General features: G+C 35.6%; 2 protein-coding genes across 3 annotated transcripts; both read right to left on the bottom strand.

Annotated features, from left to right (window-relative positions):
• Positions 1-375: 375 nt before the first annotated feature.
• LOC125874997 (cullin-1-like) lies at positions 376-6,558 on the bottom strand. The gene is made up of 19 exons (XM_049556047.1): positions 6,383-6,558; positions 6,174-6,273; positions 5,908-6,093; positions 5,749-5,796; positions 5,447-5,650; positions 5,271-5,348; positions 4,263-4,352; positions 4,051-4,131; positions 3,880-3,939; positions 3,558-3,587; positions 3,384-3,470; positions 2,837-2,986; positions 2,689-2,744; positions 2,470-2,590; positions 2,218-2,379; positions 1,734-1,877; positions 1,449-1,667; positions 1,175-1,342; positions 376-769 (listed from the first exon to the last, which is right to left on the bottom strand). Exons 1-19 carry the CDS (start codon positions 6,517-6,519, stop codon positions 668-670), a joined length of 2,223 nt encoding a protein of 740 aa, XP_049412004.1. The 5' UTR covers positions 6,520-6,558; the 3' UTR covers positions 376-667.
• A 1,643-nt stretch (positions 6,559-8,201) lies between these two features.
• On the bottom strand, positions 8,202-13,868 carry LOC125874626 (uncharacterized). 2 transcript variants are annotated; one of them, XM_049555590.1, is made up of 10 exons: positions 13,624-13,868; positions 12,486-12,650; positions 11,975-12,155; positions 11,440-11,496; positions 11,276-11,346; positions 10,428-10,506; positions 9,859-9,915; positions 9,462-9,565; positions 9,303-9,363; positions 8,202-8,945 (listed from the first exon to the last, which is right to left on the bottom strand). In XM_049555590.1, exons 1-10 carry the CDS (start codon positions 13,755-13,757, stop codon positions 8,550-8,552), a joined length of 1,305 nt encoding a protein of 434 aa, XP_049411547.1. In that variant the 5' UTR covers positions 13,758-13,868; the 3' UTR covers positions 8,202-8,549. The 2 variants fall into 2 exon arrangements, with proteins under 2 accessions (XP_049411547.1, XP_049411548.1); XM_049555591.1 differs by having other exon boundaries at positions 12,486-12,645; positions 13,624-13,802.
• Between the last annotated feature and the right edge of the window lie 1,555 nt (positions 13,869-15,423).

Raw genomic sequence — 15,423 nt, 5'->3', positions numbered from 1 at the left:
TTGTGTTATTCGCGGGTTTGGTAGAACCTAGAGTTTCAAAGTCGAATTATACTAATCGCCAAGAAGTAAGGGAGGAGGAAGTGTTTTACAAAGCTTTGTTTCCCAACCCCACCCTATAGTTGTATTACTCAAACTTGTTGCTACTTGATTCAAAAGGTAACCATTGGTCCCTCACTTTCTCTGTTTCCGCAATCATAACCACTTATCATTTCGATTACTTCATCCATAGTGACTTAAATCAGACAAACATTTCATAACTCCAACTTCTGCTTAGGACCCCACTACGTTTAAATTCTGAATCCGCTACTGCTTAGATAAAAAGTTAAGACGGACTAGATTTGGGTGAGGGAAGAGTCCAGTGCTAGGAAAAAACAATCAATTGTAAATGTTGGCATTACTGCAACCACCAAAACATAAGACTTATACAAAGATTCTCATTCCACAAATAAGAACAAAGGGGAATACATAGTGATACTGCTAAGAATTGTAGTGATATCTAAAACTGCAAAAAGTTTCCTATTCATATATGGTGGCAAGGTGCAGTGATTGTCAACATGAAACTGCAAACGCATTAGCTACAACCAAGAAACTAACAGTACTTATTCGATGTATTGTCAAGCGCAGACAATGTCAACCAGCCCAGGTATGAGAATATGAGATCAGCACCTCAAGCAATGTACTTGTATGTGTTCGTGTTCTCCAGGTCTCTTTCCAAGTAGTCTCGAGTGATAAGATCTTCGATCCTCTTTTTGATTGCTTTGACATCAGGCTACATAGGTAACAATTCAAGAATCAGACCGAGATAAAGCCAGTAAATGTAATGTCCAATGTGGAGGTACTTATTTCAAATTTGGATTTTGGGGCATTACCAAACGAAGCTACAACAACATAAGTGGGGTCTGGAAAAGGTAGGATGTAAGCAGACCTTACCTCTACCTTTGTGGGGCAAAGAGGTTGTTTCCGATAGACCCCCCGGCTCAGAAAAAGCAGGAAAGTAAAAGAAAGAAAACGAGACAACAAAATAACAATGTACAAAACAATTGTAGCAACAGATATTAATACAGATTAGAGAAAAAGTAACTATGCAATACCTATATTATACTACTAGAAGTACGAGAATACTCGACAGCCTACTATGTTTAGATATCCAAAGTGGTTGAAAAATTGTGGTTACCTTGAACATTTTGCTCAACTGCTCAACACACTCCAAAATTAGCTGTTGATGAGTTAGAACTTTCTTGGCCTTCATTATACGCACCAGACAGGCATCAATTGCATAACGTCTATCCTTGCCGACTTCCTCAACCATTTTCTTCCTATCGTCAACAGGAGGCAAAGGGACCTGAAAGGTACAAACAAGTCGTGTTGCTAAAGTAAAAGTTCCCAAGTATACCTTCATAAAAAAACATCATTGTGGAATAACGTGTGGAGTTCTCAAGTATCTATACCCGAATCCTCCTCATTTTGTCAGTGAACTGGGAGTTGAACTCAAAATGATCAGTTGATGAAACAGTTCTACCGCTGGGCTCCTTGTTAAGAATTTTGTACTTGGCACATGACACAGATGCCAGCACTCTGACCAAGTCATCATCAGCCAAATTTAACTCAGTCTTGATGTCAGAGTAACTCCATTTATCAGAAGCATTAAACAGTAATAGAGCAGCAGCCTGAAAAGAGGAAAAATGTTGATCCAACAGCATATTTGCAATATAAATACTTGACAAATCGATCACCTGGTAAGTTCCCAGAATCAATTCAATAGTTTTCTGTTCAAACTTTCCGTTAAGGTTACATTGTCCCAACGAGAATATCCATGTTAATTTCCTGTGTTTCGTTTTTTTCTGATAAAATTCCTTGAAGGATTCCACACCCTTTGCCTGAGACAAATGAATGACAAAACCAAAAAGCTCAGAAACAGTAAGAACAACAACATAACAAAGTGGGGTCTGGAGAGGGTAGAATGTATGTTGACCTTACCCCTACCTCAGAGATAAAGAGGTTGTTTCCGATAGACCCTTGGATCAAGAAAAAACAGTCCAAAAAGAAGTAATGGAAGTGAAAGCATAACAAAGCATTTTGGGTCATAACTACTACTAAATAATACGATAACTAAAGTACAAGAAACAATATATAGTAATATAAATCGAAGGACAAGAAACTACAGGAAAGATACTACGACTACTAGTATGGATAGATAGCAAGAGAAGCACATCTTACCATTTCCACAGGGAGATTCAGATCACAAGATTTATAACTAGGCCAGAATCCAGTTGTAAGAACAGTGACAGTCATATCGATTCCAGGATTTGTTGCAGGGTTGTTGCTGATATATTCCTGAAAGTGGGACTGATTTTCCTTCACCAATGACAAATCTGTCACCTGTTTTACATTTTCCAACAACCCGTTTTTTAGATATCTCAAAGGACGAGAAGAGACAAAAACTTTAGAAGTCCATTAAACTATCCTAACCATTCCCTCCATCTTGGATGTAAACTGTCCACCACACTGCTGCTTTAGCTTTGATAAGAGAAGCCTTTCATGTTCTTCATTGGCACTTCTATCAAAAAGCAATCGGCGAGAAAGCTTCTTCCTATCATTCATTAAGACAATTAGCATACCAAATGGTTAAAGATGTAACAATCAACTCAAATGCTTTTGTTAAAAGAACTGCTGGCAGTAGATTCAAACCTGTAGAACTCAGCAAACACATCTTTGTCGCTGATGTACGTAACAAGCTTGACCACCTACACAAAAAGTAAACCATTTTGACGGTGTTAGAGCAAGAATATGAAGTTTTGACCACCAAAATGAAGAGGGATGTAAATTTTGTGCATACCTTATCCAATGTATCCTCAATAACATCGTCACTGAGTTGTTCACTCCCACCTTTCTTAAGGGTATTATCACAATAAGAAGCAAGGAGCTCCGCAGTTGAAGAGCCGGCAATACTTTTGTTACAGAAGACCTCAAATGCCTCTTTCAGAGCCTATGAAAGTCAAGAGTTTATACACCAGCGAGTAGGGGAATAATTGAAGATGATGCTTGAGTCCTTCTATATTCTCACTTTTCCTTGTAAGAGTCACATTTATCCTTGTGGAACTCATATGTATACTTTACCATATCACATCTAACTTTTCTTTACATGGTACATATTAAATTGTCCATGCTCCAGATGCCCATTCCTGGGCATGAGGTCGGGTGTTAAGTCCCACATCAGTGGGATGAGAAGAATTTTAACTCCTTACATGGATGTTAGACAATCCTCCCCTCAAGAGTTAGACTCAAGATCCATTTCTTTACAATAACATCTCAAGTAATAGAGATAACGTCTCAAGTAATTCATCATAAAGGGATCAACACACAATGGTTAACAGCAGGAATACCTTGTGAAAGATAGAGTTATCAGCAAAACAGCCTTTCACATACACCATATACTTGTCATGCAGCTCAAATGCCTTCTTGACAAAGTCCTGAGGGAAGAGATGGGTCCATCATTGAACCAACTAACGATTACATAAAATGGACCTCTATTCACAATATAGGAGATAGTATTTTACCTGCTCCTGTGAACCACCGGAGCTTTCGGTCTGTAGAAGAACATACATATCATCATTTACAAATTACAACACCAATAAACTACAATGCAAAACAAAATTACTTGGAAACCATAAGCATAGCCAGTCGCAAAACCAACTTCAGATATATGTTACTTATTTTGCAAAAGCTATTTACTCCACTCAGATTCTAGTCTCTTGGGAACTTTGAAAGTTTTCTAAGATTGGGATGCTGTTACATATCTACCTTGTCCTTGTCTTGTTACAGTTTATACAAGACAACATTGTCAAGTAAAGCACAAATTTCGGTTATTAGATATCAAACCTTGTTATTTGCTACATCTGCAGCCTGTTGCACCACGACCATGCCTTCAGCAGCAATGTGCTGCAAATATGTACCATCAGAAATTGCACGGTCCCAAATCGGAACAAAAAGAAGAAAAGCAAAATCTTGAAGTGTTGGTTGCTCATCATATGGTATGGATGATTAAACTACCTGCTTAAAAATCTCTGCTACTAGTTCTATCCCTTTAGGAATTTTGTGGAATAGACTATACATTCGAGTTAAATCCTCAACCTGTGATGGGAGAAAGGAGGAATAAGAAAAAGCAAAACAGCTTCAAATACAATGTAAGATCCATAAAAACAATTAAGCACATAATGTTCTACAAAAAAAAAGAAAAGAAAAAGGGGGTGGGGGTTTAATACCTTCTCATCTTTAAGCAAAGCTCGGCATCCAGAATCCTCCTTCTCAAGCAACTGATTGGTATATGTAATCAATACCTGATTTTGCATTTTCTGCAGCAAAAAATGTTGGTCTCAGCTTTGAAAAAAATAAATCCAACCAAAGAAATATAATCAACTGACTTTCTGAGTAAAAACAAAAGCATTATTTGTGCGTTTGGTTCAAGAAAGAAAAGGTTCCATAAGTAATAGAACAGTTAATACTTGACAAAGAGGTACAACTTCTCGAAACACAAGACACATCCGCTCTTCCCTCTCCCAACAGTAAAGAACATTCTTTTATTTTTTCGATAACCGTGGTTGTCCGGGCATAAAGAACATTCAAAAAAGAAGGTTCTGTAAAACAAAATCCTTCCCCTTACCAAGGGGGACACATATACAATCAAGTACACAACATCAATAACCTGACAAAACTTCACAAAAGTAACCCCTTCATTCTTCCCTTCTTTAGGTTCTAGAGAACATAGAAATTTTATCAAGCATCAGTTATAGTACCAGCGCATAGTCTTGTTGTCCGTTCATATTATTAGTCGCACTATTGCTCCTATAGTTTCTTATCCTTCAATCTTGTTACTATATGTTGTTCATATTGTTTCGTTATAGTTACTATTTTGTTACAATCTGTTGTTTTTGTTGTTATCTGTTATTTCTTGTACTCCTGTTCTTTTTCTGGGACTACTTTGGACTGTTTTTCCTTGAGCTGAGGGTCTATCGGAAACGGCCTCTCTCTGAGTTAGGGGTAAGGTCTGCGTTCACTTTACCCTCCCTAGACCCCACTTTGTGAGACTACTTTGGGTATGTTGTTGTTGTTGTTATAGTACAAGACATAACAGTGTATCTTCGTAACACTTTCATATGTAAATGAGAACTTTGTCAGGCTTTATGTGTATCTATATGTCACGGCGAGATGGAAGATGCTACTAGCTATCGCATGACATAACACAGATATAATTGTGAAACTCCAAAACTGACCTCAAGAAGTTTTGTCTCAGTGCTAGAGTGAAGATAATGAGACACTCTATCCCTCTCCTTTTGCAAGCACTCCTCTGCCTGTGTCAGCAAAGAACGGGCGTTAGAACCTATTCTAGTATAAAAATGGAATACAAGAGCAATTCTCGAGGTGAAAGAGTTGTGAAAATCATTTGTACCTTTAGCATATACTCTGGACAAGAATCTTCAACAATCCAGGTTGAAGCTTTTCGAGAATAATGACAGGCAGAATCTCGAAGCATTGCCTCTTCAAAATCATTAACGTAATAATCCATCCTTCCCTTTCCCATATCAATATACAAATCTATCACATTCTTCAGTAACACTCTGTCGATTTTCTCACCCTCGCGTTCCTGATCAATCTGATACAAAACGATACTTCATTAAACCTCATATCTAGCAGATAGAATTCCAACACATTGAGTCTAGCAGGAAAAAAAATGAAAAAAGAAACACTTACCAGTGCTATGACAGCATCTGTAACTCTACCTTTCACATCATGATAAACCTATTATCAACAAACACAACGATATAAAGAGACTTTATCATAATAGTAACTCAGAGAAGACAAATATAGAAAGAAAAATTCAACAGCAGAATAATCATTCCAAAAGCTAACCAGATCCCGGAAGCAACTCAAACCAACTTCATTAAGTGCAGGGACTTCAGCTCGTTTGATAAAAAACTTGTCAAGATAACGGAAAAACTTTAAAAGCCATTTGACCATAAGTTTATGAGATGCCCATCTTTTCTCAAGCTCCTTCAACAAGAATTCATCATGCTTCTTATTCAGAGAAGGCAAAACCTAATGGAGCAAATGGAGACTGGTTACTATTTCGAACAGCATCACAAAACAATGAGATTGAGATAGCGAAATGTTCTTACAATAGTAATGATGTAATCTTCAACTGCTTCTTTGTACTTATCGTACAGTTGCTCAGAGTAATCATGAGGTGCTTTCTGAGTACACATGTTATAGATAGTGCTATGCGTCAAATTAAGGAGAAACTTGTTCGACAAACAGAAGTGATAATCGAAAAAGACTAACTAAGAAAGAAAACATGCACTCTAAGCTCAAGGAATGCCAAGGATACGTGTAGAGCATCACATACTCGTCTGAGGTGAATGACTCCGGTTCTCCTTCTATGATTATCTTTAACTTATTAAGTCCCTTTTGAACACACTCCATTCCTTCCTCCAACTCGATAGTCTTCTCCTCCGTCTCCTCCATCTTGGAAAATTCTTGTTAATACGATCTAATATAACAATTAGAAACCACAAATAAAAAGACATTTCATACTAAAAGAAATGCATCAAGTCTGGCTGATTAATGTTATATAGTAGTTGTAGGAACATGCAAAAAGCTATTACAATGATCAAATTACAAATACATATTGATATAAAACATCTAAACAACAAAAAAACAGTTTTTAGAACATCAATTCAATTTTAAATCCTAGATCCGCCTCTGTTATTCGAGTAATTGTTAAACCAAAACGAGTTCAATTTCGACTCAAACCAATATAAATATCACAAACATTTCAACAACAATTAGATTTTGAACTCGTAATTTCAAAAGTAGAGTGAGTTTAGTTCTAATAAAAACTTCAAATCCTAAATCCGCTTATGATATTCAAGTAGTTTTTAAAGCAAAATGAGTTCACTTTCGACATCAGACCATATATATAAAAATAATGACTGAAATTTTCAACAAATATCAGATCTCGAACTCATATAATTGCAAAAGTACAGTAAGTTCAATTCTAATAAAAACTTCAAATCCTAAATCCGCCTCTGTTATTCGAGTAATTGTTAAACCAAAACGAATTCAACCAAACCCAGTAGTACTTTCGACTCAGACCATTTATATAAAATATATCATTAGCATTTCAATAAAATAATAGATTCTGAACTCGTAATTTCAAAAGTAGAGTGAGTTCAGTTCTAATAAAAACTTCATATCCTAGATCCGCCTCTGATATTCAGCTAATTGTTAAAGCAAAATGAGTTCAATTTCGACTGTATATAAAAATAATCACTAAACTTTCAACAAATATTAGATTCTGATCTCGTAATTTCAAAAGAACAGTGAGTTCAATTCTAATAAAAACTTCAAATTGTAGATCCGCTTGTCGTAACTGTTTATAAAAGAAGAAGCAAAATGAATTCAATTAGAGAGCGAAAATCGTACTGGACCGAATGCTAACTTGAGCAAATGTGAATGGATTTTTTCAAACTTGCGAAAATGGTGATCGATTGAAGAAAGCAAATGGAGATAAATAAAACATGAATGCGTGGAATTCGGTTGTATTTTGGTTGAAATTGTAAGAAAAAAGCCTAAAAATCGCATCGTCAAAAAGTAGCAACATGAAGACCCAAAAATGGCGCTACAAGATGTGGAATTCCTTCTATTTCTTTTCTTGTCAATTTTTATTTAAACTTCACATACTAACCAACTTAACTATTTTCCTTTCAAGGGAAAAGGACAGATATATACCCTTCAACTTCACTTGGGATTTAATTTTAAACACAGTTAATATTACTATTTATATTTTTCAAAATTTTTATAGTAGTTATTAAAACATTGATGTAATGTCTTCACAATCATAAATTTCTTTTAACTATATTATAGTTTGTTATAATGAGATTACAGTGTGAAAAATGGTCAAAAATACCTCTGAACTAAACACAAACGTTCTACATGGCAAATTGCGTGAGATACGTATCTACATTCTCTTTATGATAGTTTAAGTGCTTACTTATACACATCACACGTTAAATATTATTCCCAACATTAAAACATTAGTCATTGCGGTCATAATCACTACTGCCAAAATTGTTAATGCTCCTTCAGATTAACTACAAACAAAAAAAACACTGAATATAATTTCAAACAGGAAAGGTTTATCAATGTTGAACAAATGAGATGAAGGTTTTTAAATTATGGTAATATCAAAAGCAGCAAAATTAGCTACAGTACAGTACAATGCAAGCTAAATAATTAAAAAAAGTTACAATGAGGGTGAGCAATTTGTAAACAATGTAGTCAATATCATATCATATCACAAATTATGATTAAAAGCAGAAAAAAACTACTTCACAGCAAGGCAAAATTCGATTTCTTTCATCATTGGAACTGTTTACGAGTTTGAGCTGGAAGGCCACTACCTTGCTCACTGCTGGCAGCAAAATCAACTTGGACTATAAATACTCTGATAACATCCCACCAGCATAGATACCATGTAACTTTGTCCACCAATCTCATTTTTTCTTATCTACTCTCTTGTCATTCCTCCCTCTCTTTCTAAACTCTCGATTTTCAGAAGGGTACTGCTTCTTGATTAACAGATTACACATTGCTTTTTTCACTGCTGCTGCAGCTGCAGATAATGCATCTTTCTCAATGACCGAACTCCCCTGCAGCGTTTGAAGGAGTTGTTCACTACCTGGTAAATCTTTATCTTCTAAGACACAAGCCTCCTGCTCAACAGAGTCCTGGTTGCTCTCGCAGAAACCATCAAGAACCTTCACACGAGCCAAAGGTGCTGAATGGGAAGTACATAGATTCGATGCACCCATGACCATCCACAATTGATTTGATGAAGAGGCGGCTGCTAAGCTTGTGGGAATAAAAGTCTCCCCAGGAATTGGAACCACCTGGAATTTACATCCAAGGGAAAAGGTTAAACAAATACAAAAAAAAATGGGTAGCCCGGTGCACTAAAGCTTCCGCGATGCGCGGGGTTTAGGGAAGGGCCAGACCACAAGGGTCTACGCAGCCTTACCCTGCATTTCTGCAAGAGGCTGTTTCCACAGCTTGAACCCGTGGCCTAAGTCACATGACAACAACTTCACTAGTTATGCCAAGGCTTCCTTTCCTTCAGAATTAAAAAAAAATTACAATATTGTCAAATAGCATCATATAACATTTCCACTTGATGCTGGCTGTTGATACTTTGAACGATACAAAATCTAAATAGATTTTCGTGATTCAGAGATGGTTAAGGAACCTACTCTTGCAAAATGGAGAGATTTAGCTGAAAGGTTGCAACTCAAAAGCATGACACCTGCCAAGCTACAGTGCAACGGAGAAAGGTATTATGATTCAAGAACAAATTAATAGAGCTCTTGAAAGGATGAAAAGGTAACATGTTGACATAACGAGAGACTTACCTCTGAATAGCCACCGCGATTAGTGATCCACCAGGAGTGGCACAGAGATCAGTGACAGCCAGCAACCTGTCATCTATTCCTTCTTTTGCCTGTAATAGTCCTGTCTTCACAATCGCAGAGAAAATTAAGAACTAAGCTAAACATGAAAGCTTTAATGCAGTTTCCTGTTTCAACACAAGAAACGTAGAGAAAGAAAGGAAATGGAACAAAGAAAGATCGATCGCTTCATGCCCTATTTCACAATCACCACATGCTTGTGGATTGAAAATCAGCCAAATCAAATCACTAAAGATTAATTTTCTAGCAAGAGATTCAATCAGCCAATTGGTTATTGTGATTGAGAGAGAAAACCAAATTAAATCTATCAAGTATCTCACTCCAAAAGAGATGAAGCTACCTCTCCAACATGACAGGTATCAAGAAGAGAACCACAAGTGAAGTCCCACAAGCGTACCTGGAAAAAAGAAAAAAAAAAAAAGAGCAACGGTTGCATGATATTACAACTCCTTATAGAATATGCCTCAAAGTAGATAAAAAAATGAAAATGAAATAAAATGCTCATATAATTCTTAAGTAATTAATTTCATTTAACTAGACACTTAAAAAAAGTATTTGTAGTTTATGTTGCCAATTTTGTGTATCGAACTCAAGGGTGTGGCCTAGGAGTCACTGGTCAATGAAGTTGGAGGAGAATCATGAAAACTCAGGTTTCCTCCCATCTGCCAAAACTTTGGTGGGCAGTTACACAATTGAATAATTGAGGTGCATGCAAGTTGGCCGGATACCATCATAAAAAGGATCAATTTTAGTTTCTTAGTTGCTAGATCACCGGCTAGTGTTAAATAGAGAGGATCAATAGCCAAATGCAGAGGATGACATTTGTTATCTTTTCCAAATTGAGCCTTAAAAGGCGCAAAAAGGTGATTTGAGTTAAAAAAAATTAATTCATTTTAAAAATTTACTCACAGTTGAATCACCACCACCCGAAAGCAAATACCACTGCTGGGAATCCTGGCTGCAGATAAAGGCAAGGCACGAAACAAACCTGACAATTGAGACATAACAAATGAGCCATGACCATGATAACCAGTAAGCATTGTCAAAACTAGAATTTCTTCCTGTGGAAATGCATGCTGAAGTTCAAAACTCAACAACTATTTTCATCTCTCTTTTATTTATCCTTTGATTATTTTCTTCTTCCTTTTTTTTTTTTTGGNAGGATGAATAGGACTGGAAGACAATAAAATGCACTTTTAAAAACGAAAGAAGATCGTCAACACAGGTACCGAAAGAGAAACACAGATAACAGTAACGCCAACGCCTATGCCATGTTTCTATCTCTAATTTTGTACTCTCTTTTCTGTACTCATTAGTGGAATTTCTCTGCTCCACCCGAGGATTAGGTCTCATTAATTGAACCACATTATTTGCTTTTGTTATTGTCATTATAAGGCCACTTTTGTCTAATTCCACACCAACTGTGTTCACAAACCTACAAAACGTGTAAAAGGAGAATAAATTCGGCAAATACATGCATGGTATAAATATTTCATCAGATGTAACAGTTGGACGACACAAAAAATGACAACCTAAATCATCCTGGTCAAAATGTTTTTCTCCTTTCTTGGGTTAAGTATCCTTATCAAATGTCAAGATTGGCTTTTATCAATAATGACCAGAGAACTGTCACTAGATTTTAAAATTTTATTAGTATAACCAACATTTCAACAGAAAAAGACTATTCTGGATCAGCTTGATCATCACTACTGAGGGTGTTAGGAGTTAGGACCACCAGAATTTCAAGAAATTCTTACTCTGAATGGCCAAGGCAAAAACATTGAATCTCATGAGCCCCATCTGATGGCTTTTCCGGGAAGACAGAGACCTGTAATTATGAACCAGAAGAAATTTTGATGTTAGCAAGAGATCATCAAGAAATCTTACTAAGATTCATGGTTAATAAGAAGCATGACATTACTCGGATTTTGAAGTCCCGATCGGCACTAATAATGTATCGTCTGTCAGGTGAAAACTCCTGCAAAGATGGAAAATTCTCTTTGAGAAAAACTAACTAGCCTTTGAAACCAGAGGCCTTGATTAGGGGATCGATCTAGTTTGATAGAAAAAAGTGGGGATATGATACGTGGGGGCTAAGAATAAGTTGAACTTAATCTTATATGAAGTAATCATAGACAATAGGAGTATCATGATCCATTCACCAGAATGGATAATGCTTTACACTTGACCGCCAGAATGGACAAGGCTTGCAAGAAATTGTGCACGAGATGTGCATCGAGACAGTAGATCTTTGTGTAAAAGAGTTGAGCCACGAATACAATTGTCAACCAGTGTATATGAAAACACAATTTCCATAGAAAACTGCTTAGAAGGACCATTCATGAGTATCACAACAATATCTGAGTAAATCACTAACCCTCATATATAGAGGGTAAAAAAATAGATTCACAGAAAACTAAAGCAATTCACACAAAGGGGAAAGGAAAAGAAAATACCAGACTAGTAATGATGCTGCAGTAGTGGGCGAGAATTGGGACTGCCTTCTTATTGGGCAGACTTTGATTTTCATGAGAACCTTCTATTTCAACTGCATAAATTACACCAAATTTATCCGCGAAGGATACAAAACGCCCATCATTACTGATGGCAACAGCAGTAACTCTCTTCTCGGATGACCTATTAAAACCATAGCAGTTAGACAACTTCAACTCCTAATAAGGAAAAAATTTAAAACAAACAAAAAAGGGGAAAGAGGGGGAAGAAAGGGAACAAACATCTGCAGTGGTCGGTGCAACCAATAATTATCAGTATAAGAAGAATTTACATAATCAACAGACATCCACTTATCAAAAGATTTTCTGACACAGAAAATTTAGAAGAAAAAATATTAGTAGTATTGTTATTATTATTACATGCGATTTGTTCTATTTGGCAACATTTTTGAAGAGTCCGGGCAACTTACTGTTAAGTCTAAACAAAAGCAGAACTTGAACATCAGAAACTTACACCGAACTTATGCACCGCCAAGAATCAGTAATCCAAATCTTAACAAGTTTGTCATCGCCAGCAGATACAAACAGCTTTCCTTCAGCACCATATCGAATTGCTCTAATTGAATCCTTATGCATGTGCACTCCTGAATCATCCACCAATGAAACCGAACAACCTTCTCTGCATCAAAATTGTGGAATATAATATATAATCCAGCTGCAAACTGTAAGTCTTTGATAATGTTGTCAAACTTCCCTCTAATTTGTCTTAAGAAAAAACCAAATTGTATGCCAATATTAGAATGACATCAGCCCCAAAATAAACCAAACCTATATATAAGATTACTTCCATTATTGACCAGAAATATAAAAATCTCTCCTTTAGCTATTGTTGTAAAGAACATTTATATTCTCCAGTAAAATCTTTATAAGAAACTTTTCTTTAAAATGTATGAGAAGTTTTAAGACATAATACATAGATAGACACCTTAACTTGGTCTCAACTGGCAACTAAATTCCCCAACTTTTAGAAGGCACATCTAGCCACCTTAACTTGTTTTAAGTTAGCCCCGTAAATACCCCAATTTTGAGAATGCACCCCCTTAGAGGCATTAATATGTGCATTTCCATAGTTAAGGTGTTCGTCAAGCACACCTATATCAAGTTGAAGTGTCTAGATGGTCACAATGAAAGTTGGAAAATTTCTTATGCCAAGTTTTAATTTATAACATATTTTTCCAACTATATACTTATATTCCATCTTTAAATATTCGGTTTTCAAGAGATATTTATTCAAGAGACAGCTTACACACCGTATTTATTGATTTTTTAATGAATGTGACACTTATTTTAGTACTTAGGGAGCCCCTACTATTAGTCTGACCCAAAAATAATTGATTTCTTAATGGTTTGCTAAGATGACAGTTATTTTAAGGGATCAGTTCCATATACATGACACTATTATCAGTCCGTCCCAAATATAATGACACCAATTTAACTTAAAATTTCATGTTTTACTATCACAGGTTACAAAAAATCATTAATTTCTAAATTTCCGTGCTCAGTCTAACCAAGTCAACATCATTGAAATTGACATGTACTAAGTTTGAACACAAAATAGTGAATTAAATGATAATTTTTGTATAGTGACTTACTGAAGGTTAAAGACGCGGAGATTCGAGCCGACGGCAACGGCGACGGATTTCTGAGTTGGGTGAACTGCAATTAACGCCGGAGCAACCTCAGATTCACGGTTGTGTTCACAATCGTCCATGTTAGTTTCCTCCATTGTTGTTGAGTAGAGTAAAACCTTCGTCTTTCTTCTTCGCTAGGGTTTAAGGTTCTACAGATTTAGCAGCGGATAGTATTCGGTTAAGTCCGTTATTTTTGGACGGCCCATTTCTTTAGTGGTCCAGAATTCTCGGCCCACGATGACTTCCCTTTTTTTTTTCTTTTTTTGTGTGAGCCGATGGTTTATCAAAAACAAGGGTGAATAAGAGGAGGCGAGGGTGTTCACCCAAATCTCCTTGACAAAAAGTTGGTGTCACGTCATTGGAATAAAAATATATTCATATAGACGTAAGATAATAAGGATGATGATATGGGAGTTAGCACCACGTAATTAGGATAAACATATATTCATCTAGGCATCACGTAAGATAACATGGGTGGTGACATGGAAGTTAACAGTGCAAAGGTAAATATGTGTCCAAAGTTGAATGATAAAGACAAATATACTACCTTAAAAGCATGAACTCCCAAACTTGAATATTAAATTACTATAATACCCCCAATTAAAAATAATCAATTTATTTTATTTACTAATTTAATAATATTAAAAATAAATACCTTTTCACATTAAAGGGTTGTGATTTTTTCAAAGGGTTGTGACTTTTTCGACGGGTTGTGACTTTTTCAATGAGTTGTGACTTTTTCGAAGGGTTGTGATTTTTTCAAAGAGTTGTGACTTTTCCAAAGGGTTGTGCCTTTTTCGATGAATTTTGACTTTTCCAAAAGGTTGTGACTTTTTTGATGAGCAATGACTTTTTCGAAAGGTTGTAACTTTTTTGATAAGGCACAATTAGCACATATTCATACTAAAAAATATTTGTTAGCTATAAATAGAGGGTTTCCTCTCACTTTTAAACTACGATTTTTTTAAAAAGTTTTCTACTCTTCTTCTTCTTAAAAATCTCAAGAGTTATTTGGAACAATTGATTAAGTTAAAAATTCAACGAAATTTGAGGTACCACATAAAAAAGAGTCCGTGAATAAATTGTAGCAAATCATTCATCAATTCACTCATATTGTTTCTTACAATTTTCATGAGTTAATAGTGACGAAAAGTTGTGGGAAAAACAATAATAAAATAGATAAGAAAATAGTGATTGGTCATTAAATANTTTTTTCAAAGGGTTGTGACTTTTTCGACGGGTTGTGACTTTTTCGATGAGTTGTGACTTTTTAGAAGGGTTGTGATTTTTTCAAAGAGTTGTGACTTTTCCAAAGGGTTGTGCCTTTTTCGATGAGTTTTGACTTTTCCAAAAGGTTGTGACTTTTTTAATGAGCAATGACTTTTTCGAAAGGTTGTAACTTTTCTGATAAGGCACAATTAGCACATATTCATACTAAAAAATATTTGTTAGCTATAAATAGAGGGTTTCCTCTCACTTTTAAACTACGATTTTTTTTAAAAAAGTTTTCTACTCTTCTTCTTCTTAAAAATCTCAAGCGTTATTTGGAACAATTGATTAAGTTAAAAGTTCAACGAAATTTGAGGTACCACATAAAAAAGAGTCCGTGAACAAATTGTAGCAAATCATTCATCAATTCACTCATATTGTTTCTTACGATTTTCATGAGTTAATAGTGACGAAAAGTTGTGGGAAAGACAATAATAATAAACAAATGTGAAAAAAGTCACATGATTTGGGTAAGATATTTCTTCTTTGTTT

The sequence above is a fragment of the Solanum stenotomum genome, chromosome 8, assembly GCF_019186545.1.
Source record: "Solanum stenotomum isolate F172 chromosome 8, ASM1918654v1, whole genome shotgun sequence".
Lineage (NCBI taxonomy): Eukaryota > Viridiplantae > Streptophyta > Magnoliopsida > Solanales > Solanaceae > Solanum > Solanum stenotomum.
This window is presented reverse-complemented; position numbering and strand designations above follow the sequence as displayed.

Excerpts from the sequence above, each read along its gene's own strand:
- LOC125874997 (XM_049556047.1), bottom strand. The coding sequence starts at position 6,519 with ATGGAGGAGACGGAGGAGAAGACTATCGAGTTGGAGGAAGGAATGGAG. Across the intron at positions 6,274-6,382 it reads GAGTATGTGATGCTCTACAC|CACTATCTATAACATGTGTA; the intron begins GTATCCTTGGCA and ends TTTGACGCATAG. Across the intron at positions 2,745-2,836 it reads TTGAGGATACATTGGATAAG|GTGGTCAAGCTTGTTACGTA; the intron begins GTATGCACAAAA and ends CTTTTTGTGTAG.
- LOC125874626 (XM_049555590.1), bottom strand. The coding sequence starts at position 13,757 with ATGGAGGAAACTAACATGGACGATTGTGAACACAACCGTGAATCTGAG. Across the intron at positions 11,497-11,974 it reads GCAGCATCATTACTAGTCTG|GAGTTTTCACCTGACAGACG; the intron begins GTATTTTCTTTT and ends CCATCTTTGCAG. Across the intron at positions 8,946-9,302 it reads AATCTCTCCATTTTGCAAGA|GTGGTTCCAATTCCTGGGGA; the intron begins GTAGGTTCCTTA and ends TGTAAATTCCAG.